This window comes from Amphiura filiformis, chromosome 18 (genome assembly GCF_039555335.1).
Source record: "Amphiura filiformis chromosome 18, Afil_fr2py, whole genome shotgun sequence".
In the NCBI taxonomy this organism is placed as follows: domain Eukaryota; kingdom Metazoa; phylum Echinodermata; class Ophiuroidea; order Amphilepidida; family Amphiuridae; genus Amphiura; species Amphiura filiformis.
Genome location: NC_092645.1, coordinates 61,183,624 through 61,211,205, shown reverse-complemented (window position 1 = coordinate 61,211,205; position 27,582 = coordinate 61,183,624). Strand labels below are relative to the sequence as shown.

Sequence of the window (27,582 nt, the reverse complement as noted above, 5' to 3'; positions counted from 1 at the left end):
AATTCTCGCGTTTTACAATACGATGCGCCTCCAGCGGTCGCTGGGTCTAGGCCAAAATACGCAGTGCATCATGGGAAAATGAGTCGACATCCAAAGCCCGCGTAATACGAATACAATACAGGAACATGCGTCATTGTGAATTTAAATGTCATTATAACGATGCACACTAAAACAACAATTTACAACTATAGTAGATTCATTTTCTATCTATTGATCACAAGGAATCCTTCGTGGAGCTGTTTTCATTATATTTATTATCACACTCGCGTGAAAATTCAATAGCAGCTACAATGTCGACTCTGGAGTCGAAAATTTGACTGCCAAAAGCAACCGCTGGCGGCGCATCGTATTGTGAAACGCGAGAATTCTATCAACGCGATATTAAATCAATCCCTGTCCAAAGCAGCACAACTGTATACCTCAACACTCTCGAGTGTCACATTGTACGCTTCAGCAGTCATCGGAATAACCAACACTAAAGCTGTAACCGTACGAGATACCTTAGTACAGGAACATCCATATCCTCCGCATTCAAGCCTAGAGGGCATGCATTCCTCGTTGTACACATTAGTTTGGACTTGGTTGCCCATCTAAAATAGAATTATACATAAAAGAAACATATTGTTAGAACTCAGACTATGTCTCAATACATTGCCGTTCATTATAGCTTAGTCGGTGGGGGGGGCACTTGACTTTGGAAGTGACGGGGATGTGCGGACAGCAGTTCGAAACTAGAGGTCTTTCGGTGAGAGCCTAGACACCAAAAAACAGGGGTCTTTTAAAATGTTCAAAAATTCATCAAAATTTGGAAAAAAATTTAAAATTAAAGAAATATTATCCTGTCTTGCCAAATATAACATATAGTTAAATCAAAATAATAGTAGTCCTAACTGACAATAAAAGTCAAATTTGGCCACTTCTTGATGGAAATACGTGCGTTTGTATGCTGTGACAATCAAGCCCAAAGACTTGTACTAAGACTAATAATTTCAAGTTAGGCGTTCTAATATGTGACCCGCCAGCACAAATGAGCCGTAAATTCCCTAAATTGTATTCTGAGTTACGGTATAAAATGTGTACAAAGGTCGTATTCATCGGTAACTTAAGCTGGCGCGACATCTGACTCATTTTGAGTCACAACACCAATCAATAATCCTATTATTGAAGTGGATAATAAGCTTCTACCTTAGATGGCTATAGAACTTTTAATAGCTCTGGTCTTTGTTTGCTTTTGCTAAATCCTTTTCAAGTGGTGGGTTACCAGACATTGCATTTAGTATAGGTATGCATAACCAACAATTAACAATGAGGGAACCTTCTTAAACCTCGTTGACTTGGGCATGATTTGAAATGACCGCCAATTATGACTGTTTGATATTTATTGCCAGCAATGTGGAAAAAGAGACGCATGTATAAATGAAAAAAACTATAATTTTGTTGAAGGAGCAAAGTTTAACAAACCATAACCCCGCTTCTGGATATCGTTTGAAGTCAAATGATATACCATTTTTAAGTTTATGATGTTTATTTTTAAACACGAAATAAAAACAAAATTGACCGGGGAGGATTTTACGGCTCATTCGCCGTGAACGGTCACATATTTGGAAAGCAAATTTCCTATAATGAAAGACAGAGATAAAAAAAGACCAAATCGCGTCTGATGTGGATTTTAAATGGAATAGCCCATTTAGAGAGTAGACTTACCCTGGCAACTTGCGCAATCTGACGGTCAGTGTTGCCTTGTAGCGCCACCAAATTAGCAGGTCTAGGTTCGTCAACTGGACATACCCTGGAAATATGGCTATTCCGTCTTTTGCGGCTAGTCTGATCAAACTCACTTATTGGCCGAAAGATACCGGCACCGACGCAACTGAAAAGAAAGAATCGACGGTTTTATCAATCAAAACGATTTTCGTCATGAAACAAAAAAAAGCAATGGATGTGAAATTTAAGTTTTTGGTGATCAGGGTGACCATGCTGATTGTTTGTCTATAGGTGCCACACCGACATTGTAGCTAATCATGCTGATTGTTGGCATATAGGTGCCATGCCGACATTGTAGCTGATCATGCTGATTGTTGGCCTATAGGTGCCATGCCGACATTGTAGCTGATCATGCTGATTGTTTGTCTATAGGTGCCAAGCCGACATTGTAGCTGATCATGCTGATTGTTGGCCTATAGGTACCATGCCGACATTGTAGCTGGTCATGCTGATTGTTAGCCTATAGGTTACATACCGACATTGTAGCTGATCATGCTGATTGTTAGGTGCCATGCCGACATTGTGGCTGATCATGCTGATTGTTGGCCTATAGGTGTCATACCGACATTGTAGCTGATCATGCTGATTGTTGGCCTATAGGTGCCAAGCCGACATTGTAGCTGATCATGCTGATTGTTGGCCTATAGGTACCATGCCGACATTGTAGCTGATCATGCTGATTGTTTGTCTATAGGTGCCATGCCGACATTGTAGCTGATCATGCTGATTGTTGGCCTATGGGTGCCATGCCGACATTGTAGCTGATCATGCTGATTGTTAGCCTATATGTGCCATGCCGACATTGTAGCTGAGCATGCTGATTGTTTGCCTATAGGTGCCATGCCGACATTGTAGCTGATCATGCTGATTGTTGACCTATAGGTGTCATACCGACATTGTAGCTGATCATGCTGATTGTTGGCCTATAGGTGCCAAGCCGACATTGTAGCTGATCATGCTGATTGTTGGCCTATAGGTGCCAAGCCGACATTGTAGCTGATCATGCTGATTGTTAGCCTATATGTGCCATGCCGACATTGTAGCTGATCATGCTGATTGTTTGCCTATAGGTGCCATGCCGACATTGTAGCTGATCATGCTGATTGTTGACCTATAGGTGTCATACCGACATTGTAGCTGATCATGCTGATTGTTGGCCTATAGGTGCCAAGCCGACATTGTAGCTGATCATGCTGATTGTTGGCCTATAGGTGCCAAGCCGACATTGTAGCTGATCATGCTGATTGTTGGCCTATAGGTGCCATGCCGACATTGTAGCTGATCATGCTGATTGTTGACCTATAGGTGCCATGCCGACATTGTAGCTGATCATGCTGATTGTTGGCCTATAGGTGCCATGCCGACATTGTAGCTGATCATGCTGATTGTTTGCCTATAGGTGCCATGCCGACATTGTAGCTGATCATGCTGATTGTTGGCCTATAGGTGCCATGCCGACATTGTAGCTGATCATGCTGATTGTTAGCCTATATGTGCCATGCCGACATTCTGATCATGCTGATTGTTAGCCTATAGGTTACATACCGACATTGTAGCTGATCATGCTGATTGTTAGGTGCCATGCCGACATTGTGGCTGATCATGCTGATTGTTGGCCTATAGGTGTCATACCGACATTGTAGCTGATCATGCTGATTGTTGGCCTATAGGTGCCAAGCCGACATTGTAGCTGATCATGCTGATTGTTGGCCTATAGGTGCCATGCCGACATTGTAGCTGATCATGCTGATTGTTTGTCTATAGGTGCCATGCCGACATTGTAGCTGATCATGCTGATTGTTGGCCTATAGGTTCCATACCGACATTGTAGCTGATCATGCTGATTGTTGGCCTATGGGTGCCATGCCGACATTGTAGCTTATCATGCTTATTGTTAGCCTATATGTGCCATGCCGACATTGTAGCTGATCATGCTGATTGTTTGCCTATAGGTGCCATGCCGACATTGTAGCTGATCATGCTGATTGTTGACCTATAGGTGTCATACCGACATTGTATCTGATCATGCTGATTGTTGGCCTATAGGTGCCAAGCCGACATTGTAGCTGATCATGCTGATTGTTGGCCTATAGGTGCCATGCCGACATTGTAGCTGATCATGCTGATTGTTGACCTATAGGTGCCATGCCGACATTGTAGCTGATCATGCTGATTGTTGGCCTATAGGTGCCATGCCGACATTGTAGCTGATCATGCTGATTGTTTGCCTATAGGTGCCATGCCGACATTGTAGCTGATCATGCTGATTGTTGGCCTATAGGTGCCATGCCGACATTGTAGCTGATCATGCTGATTGTTAGCCTATATGTGCCATGCCGACATTGTAGCTGATCATGCTGATTGTTTGCCTATAGGTGCCATGCCGACATTGTAGCTGATCATGCTGATTGTTGGCCTATATGTGCCATGCCGACATTGTAGCTGATCATGCTGATTGTTTGCCTATAGGTGCCATGCCGACATTGTAGCTGATCATGCTGATTGTTGGCATATAGGTGTAATGCCGACAATGTAGCTGATCATGCTGATTGTTTGTCTATATGTGCCATGCCGACATTGTAGCCGATTATGCTGATAGTGAGGCTATAAATGCCATGCCGACATTGTAGCTGATCATGCTGATTGTTTGCCTATAGGTGCCATGCCGACATTGTAGCTGATCATGCTGATTGTTGGCCTATAGGTGCCATGCCGACATTGTAGCTGATCATGCTGATTGTTTGTCTATAGGTGCCATGCCGACATTGTAGCTGATCATGCTGATTGTTTGTCTATATGTGCCATGCCGACATTGTAGCCGATTATGCTGATAGTGAGGCTATAAATGCCATGCCGACATTGTAGCTGATCATGCTGATTGTTTGCCTATAGGTGCCATGCCGACATTGTAGCTGATCATGCTGATTGTTGGCATATAGGTGCCATGCCGACATTGTAGCTGATCATGCTGATTGTTGGCCTATATGTGCCATGCCGACATTGTAGCTGATCATGCTGATTGTTTGCCTATAGGTGCCATGCCGACATTGTAGCTGATCATGCTGATTGTTGGCATATAGGTGTAATGCCGACATTGTAGCTGATCATGCTGATTGTTTGTCTATATGTGCCATGCCGACATTGTAGCCGATTATGCTGATAGTGAGGCTATAAATGCCATGCCGACATTGTAGCTGATCATGCTGATTGTTTGCCTATAGGTGCCATGCCGACATTGTAGCTGATCATGCTGATTGTTGGCCTATAGGTGCCATGCCGACATTGTAGCTGATCATGCTGATTGTTTGTCTATATGTGCCATGCCGACATTGTAGCCGATTATGCTGATAGTGAGGCTATAAATGCCATGCCGACATTGTAGCTGATCATGCTGATTGTTTGCCTATAGGTGCCATGCCGACATTGTAGCTGATCATGCTGATTGTTAGCCTATAGGTGCCATGCCGACATTGTAGCTGATCATGCTGATTGTTAGCCTATAGGTGCCATGCCGACATTGTAGCTGATCATGCTGATTGTTGGCCTATAGGTGCCAAGCCGACATTGTAGCTGATCATGCTGATTGTTGGCCTATAGGTGCCATGCCGACATTGTAGCTGATCATGCTGATTGTTTGTCTATAGGTGCCATGCCGACATTGTAGCTGATCATGCTGATTGTTGGCCTATAGGTGCCAAGCCGACATTGTAGCTGATCATGCTGATTGTTGGCATATAGGTGCCATGCCGAAATTGTAGCTGATCATGCTGATTGTTTGTCTATATGTGCCATGCCGACATTGTAGCCGATTATGCTGATAGTGAGGCTATAAATGCCATGCCGACATTGTAGCTGATCATGCTGATTGTTGGCATATAGGTGTCATTCCGACATTGTAGTTGATCATGCTGATTGTTTGCCTATAGGTGCCATGCCGACATTGTAGCTGATCATGCTGATTGTTTGCCTATAGGTGCCATGCCGACATTGTAGCTGATCATGCTGATTGTTGGCCTATAGGTGCCATGCCGACATTGTAGCTGATCATGCTGATTGTTTGTCTATAGGTGCCATGCCGACATTGTAGCTGATCATGCTGATTGTTGGCCTATAGGTGCCAAGCCGACATTGTAGCTGATCATGCTGATTGTTGGCATATAGGTGCCATGCCGACATTGTAGCTGATCATGCTGATTGTTTGTCTATATGTGCCATGCCGACATTGTAGCCGATTATGCTGATAGTGAGGCTATAAATGCCATGCCGACATTGTAGCTGATCATGCTGATTGTTGGCATATAGGTGTCATTCCGACATTGTAGTTGATCATGCTGATTGTTTGCCTATAGGTGCCATGCCGACATTGTGGCTGATTAGGCTGATTGTTGGCCTATAGGTGCCAAGCCGACATTGTAGCTGATCATGCTGATTGTTGGTCTATAGGTACCATGCCGACATTGTAGCTGATCATGCTGATTGTTTGCCTATAGGTTCCATACCGACATTGTAGCTGATCATGCTGATTGTTATGTGCCATGCCGACATTGTGGCTGATCATGCTGATTGTTGGCCTATAGGTGTCACGCCGACATTGTAGCTGATCATGCTGATTGTTGGCCTATAGGTGCCAAGCCAACATTGTAGCTGATCATGCTGATTGTTTGTCTATAGGTACCATGCCGACATTGTAGCTGATTAGGCTGATTGTTGGCCTATAGGTTCCATACCGACATTGTAGCTGATCATGCTGATTGTTGGCCTATAGGTGCCAAGCCGACATTGTAGCTGATCGTGCTGATTGTTGGCTTATAGGTACTATGCCGACATTGTAGCTGATCATGCTGATTGTTGGCCTATAGGTGCCATGCCGACATTGTAGCTGATCATGCTGATTGTTGGCCTATAGGTGCCATACCGACATTGTAGCTGATCATGCTGATTGTTGGCCTATGGGTGCCATGCCGACATTGTAGCTGATCATGCTGATTGTTTGTCTATAGCTACCATGCCGACATTGTAGCTGATCATGCTGATTGTTAGCCTATAGGTGCCATGCCGACATTGTAGCTGATCATGCTGATTGTTTGCCTATAGGTGCCATGCCGACATTGTAGCTGATCATGCTGATTGTTAGCCTATAGGTGCCATGCCGACATTGTAGCTGATCATGCTGATTGATGGCCTATAGGTTCCATACCGACATTGTAGCTGATCATGCTGATTGTTGGCCTATATGTGCCATGCCGACATTGTAGCTGATCATGCTGATTGTTTGTCTATAGGTGCCATGCCGATATTGTAGCTGATCATGCTGATTGTTTGTCTATAGGTACCATGCCGACATTGTAGCTGATCAGGCTGATTGTTGGCCTATAGGTGTCATACCGACATTGTAGTTGATTATGCTGATTGTTGGCCTATAGGTTACATACCGACATTGTAGCTGATCATGCTGATTGTTAGCCTATAGGTGCCATACAGACATTGTAGCTGATCATGCTGATTAAGCCTATAGGTGCCAAGCCGACATTGTAGCTGATCATGCTGATTGTTAGCCTATAGGTTCCATACCGACATCGTAGCTGATCATGCTGATTGTTGGCCTATAGGTGCCATGCCGACATTGTAGCTGATCATGCTGATTGTTGGCCTATAGGTGCCAAGCCGACATTGTAGCTGATCATGCTGATTGTTAGCCTATAGGTTCCATACCGACATTGTAGCTGATCATGCTGATTGTTTGTCTATAGGTGCCATGCCGACATTGTAGCTGATCATGCTGATTGTTTGTCTATAGGTACCATGCCGACATTGTAGCTGATCAGGCTGATTGTTGGCCTATAGGTGTCATACCGACATTGTAGTTGATCATGCTGATTGTTGGCCTATAGGTTACATACCGACATTGTAGCTGATCATGCTGATTGTTAGCCTATAGGTGCCATACCGACATTGTAGCTGATCATGCTGATTGTTGGCCTATAGGTGCCAAGCCGACATTGTAGCTGATCATGCTGATTGTTAGCCTATAGGTTCCATACCGACATTGTGGCTGATCATGCTGATTGTTGGCCTATAGGTTCCATACCGACATTGTAGCTGATCATGCTGATTGTTGGCCTATAGGTGCCATGCCGACATTGTAGCTGATCATGCTGATTGTTGGCCTATAGGTGCCATGCCGACATTGTAGCTGATCATGCTGATTGTTGGCCTATAGGTGCCATGCCGACATTGTAGCTGATCATGCTGATTGTTGGCCTATAGGTGCCATGCCGACATTGTAGCTGATCATGCTGATTGTTGGCCTATAGGTTCCATACCGACATTGTAGCTGATCATGCTGATTGTTGGCCTATAGGTGCCATGCCGACATTGTAGCTGATCATGCTGATTGTTGGCCTATAGGTGCCAAGCCGACATTGTAGCTGATCATGCTGATTGTTAGCCTATAAGTACCATGCCGACATTGTAGCTGATCATGCTGATTGTTTGCCTATAGGTTCCATACCGACATTGTAGTTGATCATGCTGATTGTTGACCTATAGGTGCCATACCGACATTGTAGCTGATCATGCTGATTGTTAGCCTATAGGTGCCATGCCGACATTGTAGCTGATCATGCTGATTGTTGGCCTATAGGTTCCATACCGACATTGTAGCTGATCATGCTGATTGTTGGCCTATTCAAAGGGTGGTCAGTGTTTTGGCCCACTCAGGGGTGAGAAACTAACAGTGCTCCGATTTAAATGAAAATTTTCTTAAATTTCTCGTCATTAAAAAAAAAAAAAAAAGGAATAGGCCTAGTTCTCATCATCTTCATGTTTCGTAAGAAACATCGCAATGTAGATCATGTTAAATGGGCCCTATATAGGCTGTATGTGTGCCCTCTTGTGTGCTGTGCATATATAGACAGGCCTATTCTAAAGGAATTCTAGAGAACTCAATGGGAATACCGACCCAACCGGGGAGTAACCCCTTTTCATTTATACGGTACCTGTTTAAAATATCTTGCTCCTGGGGTTCAGTAAAAGCGACCAAAGTTCGACTGTAAAACTCCTCTTCAGCTAAGCGCGTTACGTCGAGTTGACCTCCCATGTCAGCAATCAAATTATCAAGGTTTGTTTGCAGCTCCTGGACCTGTTGAGAGTCAGTGATCATCATAGTTATCATATCAGATTGGACACATCATAGACAAGATAGCAGTAGCCATCAGTGGCGTATCCCCCTTTCAGCTCATGATTTTTAAAACACGCACAGAACATCGCACAACCCCTACCCACCCCCTTACACACAGCTTTTGGAGACCATTCATGAATAATATACCGACGACCTACAGATGCACAACGTCATCATCCCTATATCTTCGTGTCAAAGATTTGCCGTGATAGTACGGCGAATCCTCTCGTTTTTCACTTGCTACGCATGGCGATTTTGTTCGAAATAGGCCGAGCGACTCAGGCTAAGCATAGTACGACTATCATATGAGATACCATTAAGGATACGAGACATGATTTACCGACAAGTGACTCATTTCGGAATGCGATTATGAATTTTGAAGGAAAAAAAGTTTCCACAGGCTTCGTTGGGACTCGAACCAGCGATTCTAAACTTCATTCGATTAGGCGTCTAGCGCTTTACCACTCGGCCACCGTGGCAGTTGAGCGGATGAGTGTAATGATAAAAGATCAATCTCATGCCATCTTTAGCCTTTTGTTTACTTAAAAAAGACGCGCTTTGTAAAGATAGATTAGCCGTTTTGTGCATAAATAGCACGAACGTTTGGGAAAGGTTTCAAACAAATAATAAAGACACTGATGTGATGATGAAATTGCGTAAGTCGGGAATTATCTGCGTCGCAATGTTTTGTTTTGGTTTTAGGAATTTGACCTTAAAATTTACGACTTCATGACATTATCATTCGAAATCAACAAAAGATATTTCAACACTATAAGTCCTCATTCTTTCTCTAGAATGTTTTGTACATGTATGTGAAATAGCTTCAACAATGGTTCCCTGCATAATGGTAAAAATAGCCTTGACCTTAATAAAAATTCCTTTAAAAAGGAACAGGGCGAGCAAATGAGGAAGTGTCAAGATAAAGGTGTATTTATTTTATTGTTTGAACTGTTTCTATAATTCGCATCGATCATAATGAGTATGTTTTTACGTACCTCAAATGACAAGGACTACAGTACTTAGCACATGATCTTGCAATGAGACTGTACTCAGTGTATGGACAGTGTAGCCTATTTGTCTAATCATTTTGACTATTTAATTCTGACCATTGTGATTAAAACAGGCTTTCAGATTGGTGAGCTATTGTGTACCAAGTGATGGGCACGTATAATAAAAATACACTGGATAATTCATGATAGCCTATTTACTGGCAAAAGGTTGGCCAAATAAATCTTAGTTGATTCTTGAACACAATTTAAGCAGGAACCTTGAGGCAGAATTTGAATACTGTAACGTTTACTTAGCCTAACATGTTTATGAAAAAAGTGTTTACAAACGAATAACATCTGTTAAATGTTATACATATATACATCTACTTGCTAAGCGTGTGCTCAATGGAAAAGAGAGAGAGAAAAAAAATGAAGGATAATGAACAATTACAGAACATTTAGCTATGGGTATACAATGTTTACAAAATAAGAGCGTTAATGTTTTGTCATGAAGTTAACGTCTTTGCTACATAGCTAGTTGTTAATACATCGAAAATGTGACTAGAGATTGACAATTTGATGACATTCAAAATAATTTAGTATTGAAGAATTTCAACAAATTACAGAACTTTCATTTGTTGACATACTAGCAATATTGTTAACAATGTGAAAATCATGTTCATAAGCGTAACATCCTCTATATACATCTATTTATTAATGTTCATAAACGTATAACAATTTGATACATCTATGTCTTAATGCTCATAAACGTAACATCCTCGATACATGCTATTTTATCTCCGTGTTCTGACAATAAATTTGACCCGAATAACATTTGTAAGAGGTAGAAACCTATCAGGCGGCGAGTGGCATGATAGAGCCGGCAACTTGTGACACCGCCCGGCCGTATGGCATTTTCCAATATTTATACTCTGTTAATTGTGTGGGGTTCATTATCGAACCCCAACGGTTTTAGCTTGTATTTATATTATTTATTAACATAGGCCTATTTATTTGTGATATTTCAAGCGTTTTAAAATTTCAAAATAATCCCACTCAATTACACGGTTGACGATGGAAATTTACTGAATTTAGAGAATGCACTACGACCTGTTCAAATATTTATAATATGTTAACATGTTTTAATGTCAACAACAGCCCTCACTTAACAGACATTAATTCTCAATCAGCATGATCCATAAGTGCTAAAGTAAATATATTTTCTCTTATCTTCTGCCTAAGTTTCCCCATTTAAGGGGTGGGGTATGAACGTTTGGACAGTATTTATTGTGGGACATTAGAGCACATCAAACATGTTGAATTGCATTCTGAATACGAAGAATGTCCTTTTGATATAAAATAATTCAGATTTTTTGAAATTCGCAAATGATGATTTTTACTTAACGTGTATGTAGGTGGGATGAAAAAGCCGACGATCAATTGAAAATTTTGACCTTTCGTATTGAAGATATGGATCTTTTTCCCAAAACACAAAACAATTAGGTCATTTTTGGAGAAAAAAATCCATATCTTCAATATGAAATGTCAAACTTTTTCAATTGATCGGCTTTTCCTCCCAGCTACATACACTTTAAGACTATGTCATTAGATTTATAACATTTACTTCGAGGACTGTTATATATCAAAAATATGAAAAATATCAAATTTTAATAATTTGTCATAAAATTTGTATTACATCGTGATTTTCAAAAATTGAATATTATTTGATATCAAAAAGACATTCTTCGTATTAGGAATGCAATTCGATATGTCTGATGTGCTCTCATGTCCCACAAAAAATACTATCGAAACGCTCATTCCAGATCCCTTAAGTACTCTCTTTAATTTACTCAAGGTTGTGTTTGTAAATGAATTCAGTTATATAAACACAGCCTCGTGAAAAGGACATATTGACATAAATTAATTGACTGTGTGTGCACATACAGGCAAGTATTTTGCCAGTATCAATAAAACTATAATGAGGCTATTAATGTTGCCCAACTGTACGTACATTCTGGCAATACCGCTAAATCTTAAAGAAATGAAAAATATCTGTTGCAATTTTCGGATTTGCATAAAAGTAATTCTAGTTCATCCAAGTTGTAAAACAATTATTTCTTTTAATACAAACACATTCCTTGGTAAGACAACTTTATAGCACTGTTTGAATATCAACATGAAGTAGTAGTGACAAATTTAAATGTACACTATCGCCTCTGTAGTTTCCTGATTACATAGGCAGCACGATTATTTAATTTTTATTCTGCAACGCTGTGAGGAAATAAGTATGCCAAAACCCATCGCAATAAGAGCGAATTACGCTTCGCGTAATTCGCCCAAAAAGGGCGAGAGGTACCATATTTACGGATTCAGGCTATTTTTAAAATTGATATAAAACGTTTGTTTATTGATCGATTACAAAAATTTATTTTTGTCGTATAAAGAAATAATTGTATCTGGCGTGAATTACACTACAGTTTTTATTCCTAGGGCTCTTTGACTTCTTCAAATAATTTTTTTAATGATAGAGTGAATCCCCTGGCCCTCTATAATTACGCACAAAAGATCGACCCCTTTAAGTTCTATTCTACACATTATTACGATTTGCGCATGCTCTAGTATCCCATATGGTGTTGCTATTACAAGGAAATTCGATTTGTTTTGAAGTAAAACCAAGGTTTTGTTTTAAATACACTAACTTGAAATTAAATACACTAATTAGCGGCCATCACTGTTTGCTCTGGATACATTTTTACTGCATTTTTGGCGTAACGATTTTTAAATCAAAAGTTAAAATTGTGATATATTTAATTTTGAGAATTACAATTATATAAAGGAACACATTTATGATCCAGGTGCTTGTATAATAGAAAATTCGATCACACGTGTATATCACAATGCATATGTAAACTTTCTTTATCTGTGTCAACAATAGAATATTGATCACCAACGGAGTAATGGAGCTTTATGAAAAAAAAATTATAATACAGCGTGTTGACACTGTGAGATGTCGACCTGAGACGTCGGCAGATCAAATTAAAACGGTTTTAAGGAGAAAGACCATGCCAGTCAAGTAGCCTGGGGCCTTTCCAACAGAGAGACATATCCGGGGTTTAGAAATGTGATTGTCGTAACGGTTTCGGTCTTTTCCAATAAAGGGGGTGAAACTCGCCAATGTTGTTAAGGTAGACCTATAATGATAATTTTTCATACCTGTTCTTTCTAATTGTACAAATTTGTTTACATTTTTTGAACAACATAAACGTATTTTAGTAAAAGGTGTAAAAAGACAAACCTGAAAGCGATCTACTATTAATAGATTATAAGTAGGCTGGCAGATTTGTTTGTTATCAAACGAAATCTAAACCTAAGCATCACAGCAATAGTACTAATTATTGCAAAATATCAAACTTCGTGTCAAGTTCATTGTTAGACACAAATTATTATGTGCGAGGATCAGAAGTAAACGATGCAAGCCCGAGAAATTGTGATTTAAATGACGTGTTTGGGCTGGGGCAAACATACTTGGTCGCTGAGACACAATGAGAGAGTTATCATGGGGACTTTAGTTGAGCTTATCCGAGTGCCGACTGTGAACTCACGTAGTGCAGTGGTAGACCACGGATTATGGAAGGGGCCCCACACCGGTAATCCAGTGACCGGGCTTCAATCCCCGCTGAGTTCTGATGTTTTTCTCTCTCAAAATTTTCACATGTCAGTTTGCCAGAGACTCAAACACGTCATTTATTAAAGTTCATTGTTAAGGTTAGCCGAGAGTTTTTCATGCGCTTGATTTCAGAGGGGCGTAAGTTCATAACAGAAACAGCCATGCAGAAAATTAACAAGCGTACCGGGCCGTAGGCCTACTTACAATAGAATATCGATCCACGGTCAAGACATGAAAAGGCTATGAAACTTGGCTTAGCTCGTGCCCGGAGCTCGGATGCCGGGGGTGGCACAAGCCGTTTTCGGCAATTTTCACAAGGATTTTATAAATTTTAAAATTGATTGGGGGCACTTCGTCAAGCTACGCCCTGGAAAATGTGTTGATTTTGAATTTATAGCCTTGATATCTTTGATGAAATCAATGCTGCTATTCCACTGATTACAATGTAGGCCTAAGGGTAGGCAACAACAACAATATCAAAAAGCAATTATTTGTAAATCGAATTTGGGATTAAAATCAACTATGAATTATATAAAGTGAAAAACAATCCATCACGATTCACTGCACTCAGCGAATCAATCAAATAAAACTAAAAAGAAAGGAGCAAGAAAGAATAAAGAAATAGTGAAAAGAGAAAGAAAGAGAGAGAAAGAAAAAGAAAAAAAAAAGAAAGAAAGAAAAGAAAAAAAAAAAGAAAATAAAAAAGAAAGGGAGAAAGAAAAGAGGAAAGAAAGGAAGTAAAAATGAGAAAAGAGAAAAAAAAGAAAATTCAGCCACACGGAGACTCGAACCCACGAAAAAAATTCATATTAGATTCCCAGTCCGGAACTCTATCCACTCGGCCATATATCACCTCACGCAATTGACTGTTCTCAAAGCGGATGATATTTCTATAATTGGATGCAATTACAATGATTACAATCGCGTCCGCATTATGGCTCTTAGAATAAACACGCATGTCGGCGCTGAAATTTTGAACGAACTGATGGAGGAAAACCTCGTTTTTGCAAAACTAGCTTCAATTTGGAGTGAAAATCAAATGGAATAGCAATTGGCAGAATGTTGAGAAATAATGTAGGTATTCAGATGTCTAAATTAACGTCTCGTAATCAAGATATCGATAATTTCACAAACCAGCTTTTTCTCAAGCAAATTCTCCAAAATTTTCCTCCAAAACGGGCTTTTAAAATTTAATCGGTACTGCATTTGGTTCTTCCCCATGGCAACATTATTTCTTTGATCGATTTGTAATACAATACGAAAAAGAAGAAAACAATCGCTCAGTGTGGATTTATACGGAGCGCACATTTGAAAAAAACCTCATGGAACGTGTTTTTGATCTTGTGAACATGGTGGGTAAAAATGCTTTAAACGAAGGATTTTCAAATTTATTCTAATAATTTGTATATAACACACACAAAATGTTAAGCTACATCCAATGCACCAACATTTCACTCGCTGCGATATCTGATTACTGAGAAAACTCTGTTTTAGAGAACAACTTTATACGTCTTTTATACGTTTTTTATACGTCTCTTTGTGTAACCTTAATATGAAGTAGGCCTATCTATCAATGTATCATTGTTTGTCGATTTCTATGTTTAGGGTCGTAAATAATATAAGGAAAGGATCAAACTAAAAGACCGAATTTATTTTTAGATTTTCAAAAGAATATTGAACAACATGCCAAGTTGAAGCTCATCATTCATGTAGACAATTATGGACATGTTGAATAGACATCGCGTGATGGTGACACATTGCCATGCCATTTACGTCTCAATTATTGCAAATTATAGATTTTTTTCTGTCCAATGTGTATGAATGAAATAAATTCGTGGTTTGCTTGCTTCTAATTAACCACAAGTCTTATTTTCTTAAAGTTGGCTCCTTGCTTTTGTCTTCAAAAACCAATATTTCCTCTATACAATGTCTTTTGTTTTCTATTTAATGGGTTGTATTTCTTACAGTGCGCTGGCGACTTTATGCTGACTTTGTGGGAGCAGTTGCTTGTGAAACCTCGAAATGTATATTTACATTATTTTTTTTCCGTACATTTTATTCCCTGTACTTGGAGCTGGTGGTTTGAAAGAAAAACATACAATATGGATCCACCGGCTACCACTACACATCTTACATTATCAATATTATAATTTTAGAAGAAGAAAGACATAACACAAACAACATAGAACAAATAAGGTTAACAAATGAATTATTTCATGACGGGTGATATGGGTTACATGACCATGTACCACTATTATACTTCCACCAACAAAACCATCGCCGCCTTTATTAATTTGCCCCAACCTCGGAAGTTTGATTTGGAAGCCCACTGGGCATACTGGGCTAGATTAATGTAGCAACCCGGTAGCTTCCAATTACAACAATACTTTGCTGGTCCAACCCCCCGATTCCACCCCGATCTCTTAACAGAACAACCATCGCGATTAAGAGTGTTGAGAACCAGAAAGAAATGCCATTTAGAGAAAAACAAGTTGTAATATTTATTGCGAACTAAACCTATTTAAACTTATTTATAACTAACAATGTATAAAAAGTTTGATGTAAAGGAGTATTTCGAGATCATAGAATCCCCTTTTTATGACATTTTTCAGTACCACACTCATAGAAATGACTTGTTCGCCTTGTTGGCGCGATTCAAAAGGAGTAAGTTTGGACAACTCAAAAATAGTGTAAAAGTTGCCAAAACAAAATTCATTTTAGTTATCCGAACTTAAAAAATGCTGAAAAGGCTCAAAAAGTTCCGTCAACTAATCAACTTTGTTGGCATTACTTAAAAAGTTGATGTAAGTCGTTACGTCAACTTTTTAAGTAATGCCAACTTCGGAATTCAAGTTCAGAACCAATTAGTTGAGTTATTGTAACTCAACATGTAAGTTGATGTAACTCGTTCATATTAAGTTACTGGTACTTATTGTTTTGAGTTATTCCAATTTGGTACTTTGTTACTTAATTCACGTAATTTGATCATTTTCTGCACAATTAGCAGTATTCAAATATTTATTTTTGTAATCAGTGCAAAATTTTGTATACTATAGCACACCTCTAGAAAATTATGCTAACCTAGTTTCATTTTCTGAGTTGTAACAACTCAATAAAGTAAGTGCAAATGAGTGCGACCAACATAATGATATCGAGTCAGCGTTACTCAAAACTGTACGAGTACGCGTTGGCAGTACTCGGAAAGTTGACGCAACGACTTACATCAATACCAACGAACAATTTCTATGAGTGCACTAAATAAAAATCCCTTTAAAAAGGGATGCGTCTGGTCCAGAGAAAAGATTGGATGCGTTGTGGTCATGGAAACAGACTTGACGAATCAGGATCCAAGTACTAGTATATTCTCATGACTTTTTATTAATCGACATAAATATAAAAATGAATATAGTTGGTGGTATTTAAATAATTTTTTGAGAATTATTACTTTTTATTGTTGATAGTATTGGACATATGTACTCAAGTGATATGTACTCATGATAGCGACACTGTTTCATCTCGTTGACCCCATATAACCTGACCCCGAATGACCTCTGTTGATGACATTGATTAATTAATTATTTATTTAACTGACTACTCTTTCTTCTTTAAAAAGGTTAATATTATAATGCAACCCTGGCACAAAATGGTATACTCCTAGTTGCGGCATGATAGTGGTACTGTAAATTCTGTTTCACCCCGTTGACCTCCATATGACCTTTGACCCCGGATGACTTCTGATTGATAACCTTTGACCTCGGATGGAATTTATTAATTTATTAATTATTAATTAATTAATTAATTAATTAATTAAATAATTAATTAAATAAATCTATTTATTTATTTATTTATTTATTTATAAAACTCTTTCTGTCTCCATTTATTAAGGGTTAATATATTTAACCAATCCCTGTCACAAAATTAATTAATTAATTAATTTATTTATTTATTAATTAATTAAATCTAGGCTGGTCAAAACCCATCTCTGCTTTCAATGATCACTTTGTGAAATGAAGTGCATTACTTTACCAGCGTGCTTCACAATTTGTGTAATATAATTAGAGAACAAAAATAGTTTCAAATTATACTATTTCATATCATTCCGGGATATCATTAAGTTTGGAGGAACATTATTACAAAAATTACAGCAATATAATGTAATACATTAATATTATGGCAACACAGGACTATGTTCATATAATCTTCTGATTTATTATATTGTACTTTCTAGCGTTGACCTATGAACCTATTATGGCCACAATTCTTCCTACTAAATTTATGACACCATAAGCCGCCTTACCCTAAAGAGTCATAAAAGGCTGGTCGGTCAAATCCCATCTCTGCCTCAGTCTCTGTCTCAGTATCAATGATCACATCTTCAGCTAAGTTATAACAGATAACTTCTAGAATGTGTCACTGGAACTCCCTGGGGATTTAATCCCGACACTAAATGCATCTGGCCCCTTGGGGCCAGACGCGAAAAGCTTATTCCCAAAATTTCAGTTGATTTCGATTTTGCGTTAGCGAGTTATGTATGAATATGTGTATTATACTGCTCTCATAAACAATGTGTTGTAATTTCTTCTGGTATACCAGAACGTAATTCAAATTTCTCGATATTTTTGCAAAACGAATTAATCTGCGGGAAATATTTTGTACATAAGCATTATGTTGTCAGAAGTTTCCAGTGGTATAAAAATCTCAACGTTTTTTAATGGAGGCGCATATCTTGGTCAATTCTTATTCTATTTTCGCGAACAGGGTGTCACATGAGAAAGCAAAGTCAAATTAACATTATGTATATTTCAGAATAATCCAAAATTATCAGGATGTTGAACAGCAAAGATGAATATAACTGGCGAGTTTCTTTTTGTGCCTGATGTATATAGCAATATAATGGTGCAGACCAGAAAAACTTACATCAATGTTTGGCCAAATTGAGTTCAGGCTAGAAAGCCTCAACTTAGCGAGTTGAGGCTTTCTGGCTAACTGCAATTGTCTATACTGAGATGAGGCTAAGTAGAATTGTGCTATATCTGCAATATGAACTTTGATTGGTTAAAGTTTTATGATTGGAAGGATCTGTGGGTACTGATAATTATATTGGTACCAAAATCTTAAAATGGCCAAAAAGACTTTCTGGTTCTGAACCCTCGATTTCTACATGTACTATTACCATCATTAGCTCTGCTCATGTCCGCTCATGGGTCTTCCAAATGGGTCATTCCATTTAAAATCCACGCTACCCTTGTGGAAGATTTTAAAATATCTGACACAAGGGGAGGTGAATTTCAAATGGAATTAACACATTAGCAGCTTCATTTGAAACTCATTCTCCCTCAGGGAACATTCAGGTTAAATTTTTCTCAGAGGGTATATGTAATTAAAATGGATCTGCCTAATGTGCTCATTCAAGTTGAAATTCATACTCTCCCCGTGGAAGATATTTCCAAAATCTACCACAGGGGGAGTGTGGATTTGAAATGGAATAGCCCCATACTTCCACTTTACCCTGCATATCAATAAAATCATCATTATATTACCTGTGAATCTTCCAACTGTCCTAGCAAACAGTCTGTCAACAATTAAGTGAAACAGATTATGAGTAAAATTACTACCCATAACAATCGCGTAGGTCTATTGATGAACCAGGGGGCCACTTACATTCCAAGTTGTATATCACCGCTTATACTGGTTTCATACTTTCCTGCCGCTTGCCGCTTTGCCGCTCTGAAGATGATTTTGCTTTACTTCGTAGTTGCGCCACAAACGCTAGCGGTGACCAGCGGCAAGCCGATATATCGATCACTCCACCGCTTTGCCGCGGCGGCAGCACCGCTAGGAGTTGAATTCAAGTAAACTCGGAGCGGTGCCGCTCTGACGTACATAAGAACAAAATACGATTTTGGAGCGGTGCTGAGCGGCAAGAGTGGCTTTCAGAGTCATGCCACTGCCTCTCAGCGGTGTGCCGCTCCGCTTGAAGACATGACTTGTGCAAGCGGCATGATCAAGCGTCACGCCGCTCAGCGGCAAGCGGCAGAAACTATGAAACTAACATTATGCTGGTTTCATACTTTCCTGCCGCTCTGAATATAATTTTGCTTCACTGCGCAGTCGCCCCAGAAACGCTAGCGGTGACCAGCGGCAAACCCATATATCGATCACCCCACCGCTTCTGCCGGGGAATTCAAGTAAACTCGGAGCGGTGCCGCTCTGACGCATGAGAACAAAATATGATTTTGGAGCGGTGCCTAGCGGCAAGAGTGGCTTTCAGAGTCACGCCGCTGCCGCTCAGCGGTGTACCGCCCGCTTGCAGTCAAGTGCAAGCGGCAGAAAGTATGAAACCAGCATTAGGGTATCAAAAAATGGTACCTTAATCTCACAGATTGTACTCTAATTAAAGGGTAACTATACCCGACATCAATATGCCGACAAAAATCAGTTAAAAATAAAGGTTAAATCTTGGGTGAAATTGTACTGAAACTTTGAAGCAAAATGGACTATTTTATGTGAGGCGATATTTCTGCCAAATTTCATGTCGTTGATGAATTATACTACAGTTTGTCCACTTTGAAGTACGGAATAAGGTACGCATTTTGCGTATCCGTATCGTGCATTGCGTATTTTAAAAAGACGCCCATGCAGTGGTGTGCTTCGGTTACATATATAAATGCGCTTTATCTTTAAGTCTCGAAAGTGACCTTCTACATAGCGAGTGGTCTTTCTATACATTTGAATGCAAAGGCGGAACAACACGAGACTGATGTGCAGCAAAACTGGCTATTTTGTCCAACTTTGTGATTATATTGTAAACGTTTCCGTTGTTGAATAATTTTTTCCGTCGTCAAATACTTTCAAAATGTTGTTTTTGGTAACATATTACAAATTCAGATTTGCAAAATGTGTAATAATTTTGCAATTCAATTAATACTTAAATTTGATGATATTTATAAAAGCGCATTTATAGATATAACCGAAGTACACTGATTTGTGGGCAGAAACGTTACTGCGCACTTTACTTCGTACTTCAAAGTGGACAAACTGTATAAAAATGAAGAACATAAAGATTAGACATCATTTACCTACCTTGTTCACAGCGGGTACCGACATATCCTCGTGGGCAATTACAGGTGCAACATTCTTCGGAAGCACATGTTCCGCCATTTTGACACCCGCCTACGCAGCTTATTCTTTCTATTATTAAAAACAAAAGAAAGGAGAAGGTAGATATTTTTCTTATGTTAGTGGAGCTATCCTGTTTGATGTGATACAGTTTACATCTTGGCTGAATGACGTATCGACAAATACCCCGCAACCGGGAGCACTTATGCATTAAGTGACAGGGATGATCAGTCAGAACTGCAAAGTATAAAGTGCAATCGGTGATAGATTTTTTGGATGAAATGCGGGTCAATCGGCGAATGAGAATGGTACGAATGGTACAAAAGTAGGTGTCAATCCCACATTTTTTTTAAAGGAGACATTCAGTAAGAGCGGTTGCTTTCAACTGTTCCTCTTCCTTTTTTTTTAGAAATATGCATTTGGAGAGAGAAATCTCAATTTGTTTTACCCTGCCCGCAAATTGAGCCCCTTAATAATAACATGCAACAAATGTACCAAAAATTTGAAAAAGTACCCTAAACAAGTTGTTCAGTTACAGAAAATTACCCTTATTCTTGTGTTTTTAGACCTTCAATGCGTCACGCGCGTAACTTGCCTTGCCTAAAAAACACCCCTTTTTACTTGTTTTATGGTCATGCATGCGTACAGACCATTTATGTGAGTGGCACCCGGGATAGGATGGTGAGATAGGCAGGTCACAGTGTCGACACCATGTATTATAAATACTTTTTTTCCCTGCGATGAATCACGTCTTAATACTCCGTTGGTGAGCGACGGGCGATTGGTATTTCACCGAACACAAAAAAAGGAGTCCTATCTGATTGGCTAGAAATCGATCGCTAGATCGCTCAGTGATAAAGTACGAACTCAAAATGTAGAGATGTATTGAATTCTATTTAAATCAATCTTCTATTATTGACGCAGATAAAGAAAGTTGCCAGTGTCTCGATATGGTGCATTGCATTATAGACTTGTGATTTAATATTCTATACAGCACGTGGATCTGAGCTGAATGGGCTATGCGTGTTCCTTTTATATGATTATAATTCTCAAACAGTTCAATATATCACATCTTTAACGAACGATTTAAAAATTGTTACTGTGAAAATGCAGCAGTTTCCTTTCTTACCGATTTCACAGTTCGCGCCTTCAAATCCAGGTGGGCAAGAACATTCATAAGCATGACAACATCCTTGAACACGTGAACATTGACCTCCGTTTACACAGGGGCGGTTGGTGCATGGGTCTGGAATAGCTGAAATGATATCAATATCAACCAATGAGGTAGAATCAATGAGTACCAACTATTTGTGATTGTGAAAAAGTAAATCCCATTTGGCAGGCTCTTCAAAATTGTATTAATATGAAACTGCATTCTGACTACAATTTCAACCAGATTGATGTAATGTTTGGTGTACCTGATGAACCCTTTTTGACATTCTTATTTTTATGCTACAAATTTTTTATTTACAAATGTAAATTCCAAAATGTCTCTCTTTCGTTTAGTGGTCTTAAATCCTTTATCATTATCAAACGTAAGATTGAGTATCAAATTGCTCTGAAAAAAGGGAAACTATCTCAACACATCCGTAAATGGAGTGTTGATTTCACTTTTTGGTTGTAAATGTACTGTTTACAAATCACCTTTTACATGCTCTTCCTGTACATGTACATGTAATTTAAGTATGCCCACTTTTGTGGTGGCAGGTAAATCTTGTATGTTCGCATGGTTCAATCTGATATGTTTGGTCACAGAACATTTGTGTATGTTTGTGATTTGATTGATGTTTAATGATTTATGTATACTTGTTCTAATTTTTTCCAATCATGTGTTTGTGGTTTGCTTTTTTCAATAAAAAAAGAGTACCAACATCACCATGTGTGTGTGTCGCTCATGGAGGCAACTTAATATGTACCTCCGTATTATTTCTCTACGCGCCCGTCAAACTTCCAGTCAAAGTGCGCGGTTATTTGTTTTTTGAGTACAGTATAAGCCCAATATAATGGTTTTTGAGACTACAACAGACTAAATAGACATAAATTATTTGACTGTTGTATTGCTGTAAACCATTATTGTATGAGTGATACGATACCAAGATGACCGGACATGCTGGATGTGGATGTTAGTTGTTTGTACTAATCTTTATACTTTTAAAATTGGTATTATAACCCCCCCCAAAAAAAAACAACAACAACAAACAAACAACCAAGTTTGTTTCCTGTAGCGCGAGCATTTCGTTTTTGACGTCTTATTGTGCGCAATTTCACTTACAAAGAAAAAAATAAAATAAAACACTACTAGAGTAAACATTTACACATTACACAACAAACGAGCATAGTGAAAAACTACTGCAGGTTGAAAGGCGGTCATAAATATTCTTGAGTATATGAAGAAATATGATTTATCCCTTTTAATTTCGAGCCAAACAAATGAGGTATAACGAAGAAAATTGCGATTCATTCCAACGCCTACAATGCGTGTACTACACTTGCAGATCGTATTACATGTAACTGCACGGAGCATCGCGCTCGACGGGTGTACATCCACGGTACATGTTAGCAAGTACTCGATCGTTGAACTCTGAATAAAACAGGATCGACCTGGTTTTAATACGAAAAGTTAAATTTCAATGTTATTAATTTAAAGCATTTCAGGCTTAGTCTTTTACGTGGTATTTTATTATACCACTGGGCATTATAATTATATAAAAAGTAGAAATCCGAGTAAAATTGAGGGCGTCGCTGTGAAGCAAATCACACATTATGGCTTTAAGTTACGCTAGGTGTGGACGGGACTCTTATCTTCGTTTGAGCTTGAGCACAGTCGTATGCTTAAAGGGGCATTTCGTGATCCACAGCCTCATCCCCCACTTTTCCCTAAAAAGTTGAGATTTTTACACCACTGGATACCTCTGGCTACATAATGTTTATGTAACAAATATTTCTTGCAGATTAATTCGTTTAGCAAAAATATCGCAAAATTTGAATTACGTTCTGGTGTACCAGAACGAAATTACACACAGTGGGCTATGGAGCAGTGTAATTAACCATGCACAACTCAAAAACAGAAAATCGAAATCAACTGAAATTTTGTGAATAAGTTTTTTTGTGTGGATATCTACTGATAAATGTCATAAAAAGAGGATGCTAGGATCACAAAATACTCATTTAAATCTTTTCTGAAAAACGTTGTCACATGGTTGTGTGTTTTCTGGGTATGCAACTGCACATGCGCACACTTCATTCGATCTTCATTAAAGCAATAATGTGTGATTTGCATAAAGAATAGATTCTTATTTAAATGTTTGTTTTCACTGATCACATTATCCCTTTTAATTTTGAGCCAAACAAATGAGGTATAACGAAGAAAATTGCGATTCATTCCAACGCCTACAATGCGTGTACTACGCTCGCCGATCGTATTACATGTAACTGCACGGAGCATCGCGCTCGACGTGTGTACATCCACATCCACGGTACATGTTAGCAAGTACTCGATCGTTGAACTCTGAATAAAACCGGATCGACCCGGTTTTAATACAAAAAGGTAAATTTCACTGTTATTAAAGCATTTCAGGCTGAGTCTTTTACGTGGTATTTTAGTATAGCACTGGGCATTATAATTATGTAAAAATTAGAAATCCGCGTAAAATTGAGGGCGTCGCTGTGAAGCAAATTATGGCTTTAAGTTACGCTAGGTGTGGACGGGACTCTTATCTTCGTTTGAGCTTGAGCACAGTCGTATGCTTAACTTATTAAGATTAACTAACTAATTGCTGGTGAGAACGGGTTTATGCTATGTTGTGTCAATAATGTAGTTTCTCTTTAATAGTTTCTTGAATGTTGAGAGTAATATTAAGAGATCAAACTACATGTATTTGATCATTGTTTTTCTTGCTTACTTAATGGTTCAGGTTTGCTTGCTAACTTGATTGACTACTTACTGTAACGGCAAAATTCGCCTTCAAAACATCCATTGCAGACACACATATAATCAGTGCAACTATTTTGCACCCGTTGGCAGATTGCACCATTTCTACATTTATGGTTCAGGCATTGATCAATCCCTACACAAAAAATAGAGGTCAAATTTTAAAAGATCATGTTAAAAAATTATAGAAATTGCTATGAACAAGTAGGAAACATATACTTACACAAACTTATGAAGCTATGCTATCATTTTTTTCTCATTGATACATGTACATCATTTGGCTAACCTAGAGGTTACATCGGGAGATAATGAGATTCCCAGGAGGGCATTTTTGCATTATTCAAGTTCCATAGTTGGCCCTCTCCTGGACAGAATATTGAACCGTGAGCAATAATTCGCCGTAGAACACTTAGAACGCTAGTCTCCTGCTGGAGACTAATGTTATTTATTTATTTATGAGGACGAACGAGTTTATATGTTTTAAGGTCAAAAGTCAAGGACGGGGTCAAGTTCAATTGAAATCGAAATTCAAACACTTTAAATGGCAAATCTAGCCATGCCATTGCGTTGACCTTGGACTATCAAACAAAAGTTTCTACGATGACCATTTCGTCAGACCTAAGGTTAAAAGGTCATAGGTCAAGAACTCCTGACCCTTAAGAATTCTTAACCCAGGTGCTGGGTTAAAAACACTATCACTAAGCGCAAAAGATGGATCTACGATTCTCTTAGGTCGTTTGGGCGTAAACACTCGCGGTTTTTTTATGACGCATACAAAATCGTAGGGTTGGTACAACCCCTCCCCTTCGTAGTTCTAAGGTTAAAATATTACTACGTTTAAAATAAAATAGTTATACTTACGGCGTTCACAGAATCTTCCATAGTTACACGGTGCACATGAACACTCATACTGAAACAATGATCCGGGGTAAGCCACACACTGGCCACCGTTCCGACACCTATGATTAGCGCATGGATTTTGAGCTGTTTTAACAATAAAACATAATAATAAGAAATTAATAATTTACTCTATATTTGAAAACAGTCGAATCACAAGATCACAAGTCTTAAGGGCGAGTCACAAAACTTATACAAAGGTAAATGACGAGTTATATAAAGGGTATAAAGGTTATTAATTCTAACAGTATGTTATATAAGTTTTGACAAAATGTTTTGAAAAAATGTTTGTCATAAAATATTACACAACAACATTTTAAAATACATTTTTAGAATATTGCAGTGTTGACCTACATAATAATTCGATATTTAAATATTATAAAACGTGTTGACCAAAACTAAAAAGAAGTAGCATTTAACAGTAGCTTAGCGTGAGTCATCCTATATGAGGACACATATCATGATGGGGGCTGTTGAGGGACACATCCCGTCTTTTGGCAATTTTCCTGTGGGATGTTCTAAATTTTCAAATCGATTCCACCCGTGACCCTACGCCTCTAAGTAGGAAAATGTGCCATATTCGTACACGTATGCTACAGTCTTACTCCTCACATTTACTAGCAAATCAGGGGAAGGATTTTATTGATGGCTTGGTCGAATTTTACAATTCTGCACTCTTATTTCAAAATAAATCTGAAAGATTCGAAATCAATAGTTTAGTTTAGAATTGGATTGCACTGTAATCTTTAGAGAGCAGCGTGGCACACTGGTTAAGGTGTTTGCCTTTGGTGCGAGAGGGTTCAATTCCCCGCAGGACCAAAAACTAAAAAATCTCCGCTCTCCCCGTGGTTCATCTGGTAATGGCGGGGCAGATGTACCATGATAAAGACCTCGTTTCAGGCGGTTCCAATCAGGGTAACGCCTGATTGTCGGCCACAATTGCCTGTCCTGTAAAAATACCCCGACCAGCTATCTACGGCAACCCCCTTCGTTCACAAGGTTACTTGTGCCTGGCCGAAGTTTCGTCAGCGTTATCTCCTAGATTTCAGATGTTAATGCCTAGATATGCCCGACATAAAAAACACCAGGAGATCGATTAATGATGCTTATCCGCCAGCCTAATATAGTCTTCCAAACAAGGGAAGAGACTTATGCATCATACTACACTGGGATATAGAAACATTCAAATTACAAACTAGCGTACGACAATATACGAGATCAAAATAATGACACCTAATCGTTAAGAGGGTACTACACCCTTGGCCAATTTTGTGCTTATTTTGCATTTTCTCAAAATTATAGCGCATTGGTGACAAGTAAGATATGTATATTATAGGGGCAAGGACTATACAACTACTGCACTGAAAATTCAGCAACTCAAGGCAAGTAGTTATTGACTTATTGATCAAATATTGGTTTTCCCTCATTTTTGACTGTAACTCCGCAACTGTTGTCTGTGCTGAAATAAAATTTCCAGTGTAGCAGTTGTAGTCCTTGCCCCTATAATATACATATCTTACTTGTCACCAATGCTCTATAATTTTTGAGAAAAATGCAAAAATATACACAAAATTGGGCAGGGGTGTAATAATATGAAAAAGTGCAAGGAGAAAGGGGAAGGAGGGATGATAACATCAGTCACAACCTAGGTCAGAAGGTGGGGAGAGGCTCCTGATTTATTGTCGCAACCAATACCACCACCACCGCCACCATTAGTATCAACAACAATAACACCACGTTTATCTTACCGATTGTAGCTGTAGGAGCGATTGACGCAATTGCAAGCGTCACAATTAATAGTATTATCATCATTACTGCAACAGCTCTATGAAAAATTTCTCGTTTTCTTTGTCGCAAAGTCAAGATAATTCCCCGGTAAGTTATTACTACGATTAAAAACTATGTTCCAGCTCCAGTGACACTTCATAACATAAATGAACACCGCGATATTGTGCTCAGCTGCTAATCCACAAATGTCACCGACACTTTCTCAGCATTGAGAAACTCATTTTCATGCACTTTGTGTTATTTGTAC

At 38.8% G+C, this 27,582-nt stretch overlaps 1 protein-coding gene across 1 annotated transcript; it reads right to left on the bottom strand.

Annotated features, from left to right (window-relative positions):
- On the bottom strand, positions 1 to 27,582 carry LOC140138891 (uncharacterized). Its single transcript, XM_072160675.1, has 9 exons — positions 27,296 to 27,582; positions 25,512 to 25,634; positions 24,664 to 24,786; positions 21,849 to 21,974; positions 20,684 to 20,791; positions 19,141 to 19,172; positions 8,763 to 8,905; positions 1,705 to 1,870; positions 1 to 590 (listed from the first exon to the last, which is right to left on the bottom strand). Exons 1-9 carry the CDS (start codon positions 27,357 to 27,359, stop codon positions 387 to 389), a joined length of 1,089 nt encoding a protein of 362 aa, XP_072016776.1. The 5' UTR covers positions 27,360 to 27,582; the 3' UTR covers positions 1 to 386.

Coding starts and splice junctions, on each gene's coding strand:
- LOC140138891 (XM_072160675.1), bottom strand. CDS start 27,359: ATGATGATAATACTATTAATTGTGACGCTTGCAATTGCGTCAATCGCT. Junction 19,173..20,683: donor CGGTACCCGCTGTGAACAAG/GTAGGTAAATGA, acceptor AATTGTTGACAG/ACTGTTTGCTAGGACAGTTG. Junction 591..1,704: donor AGATTGCGCAAGTTGCCAGG/GTAAGTCTACTC, acceptor ATTCTATTTTAG/ATGGGCAACCAAGTCCAAAC.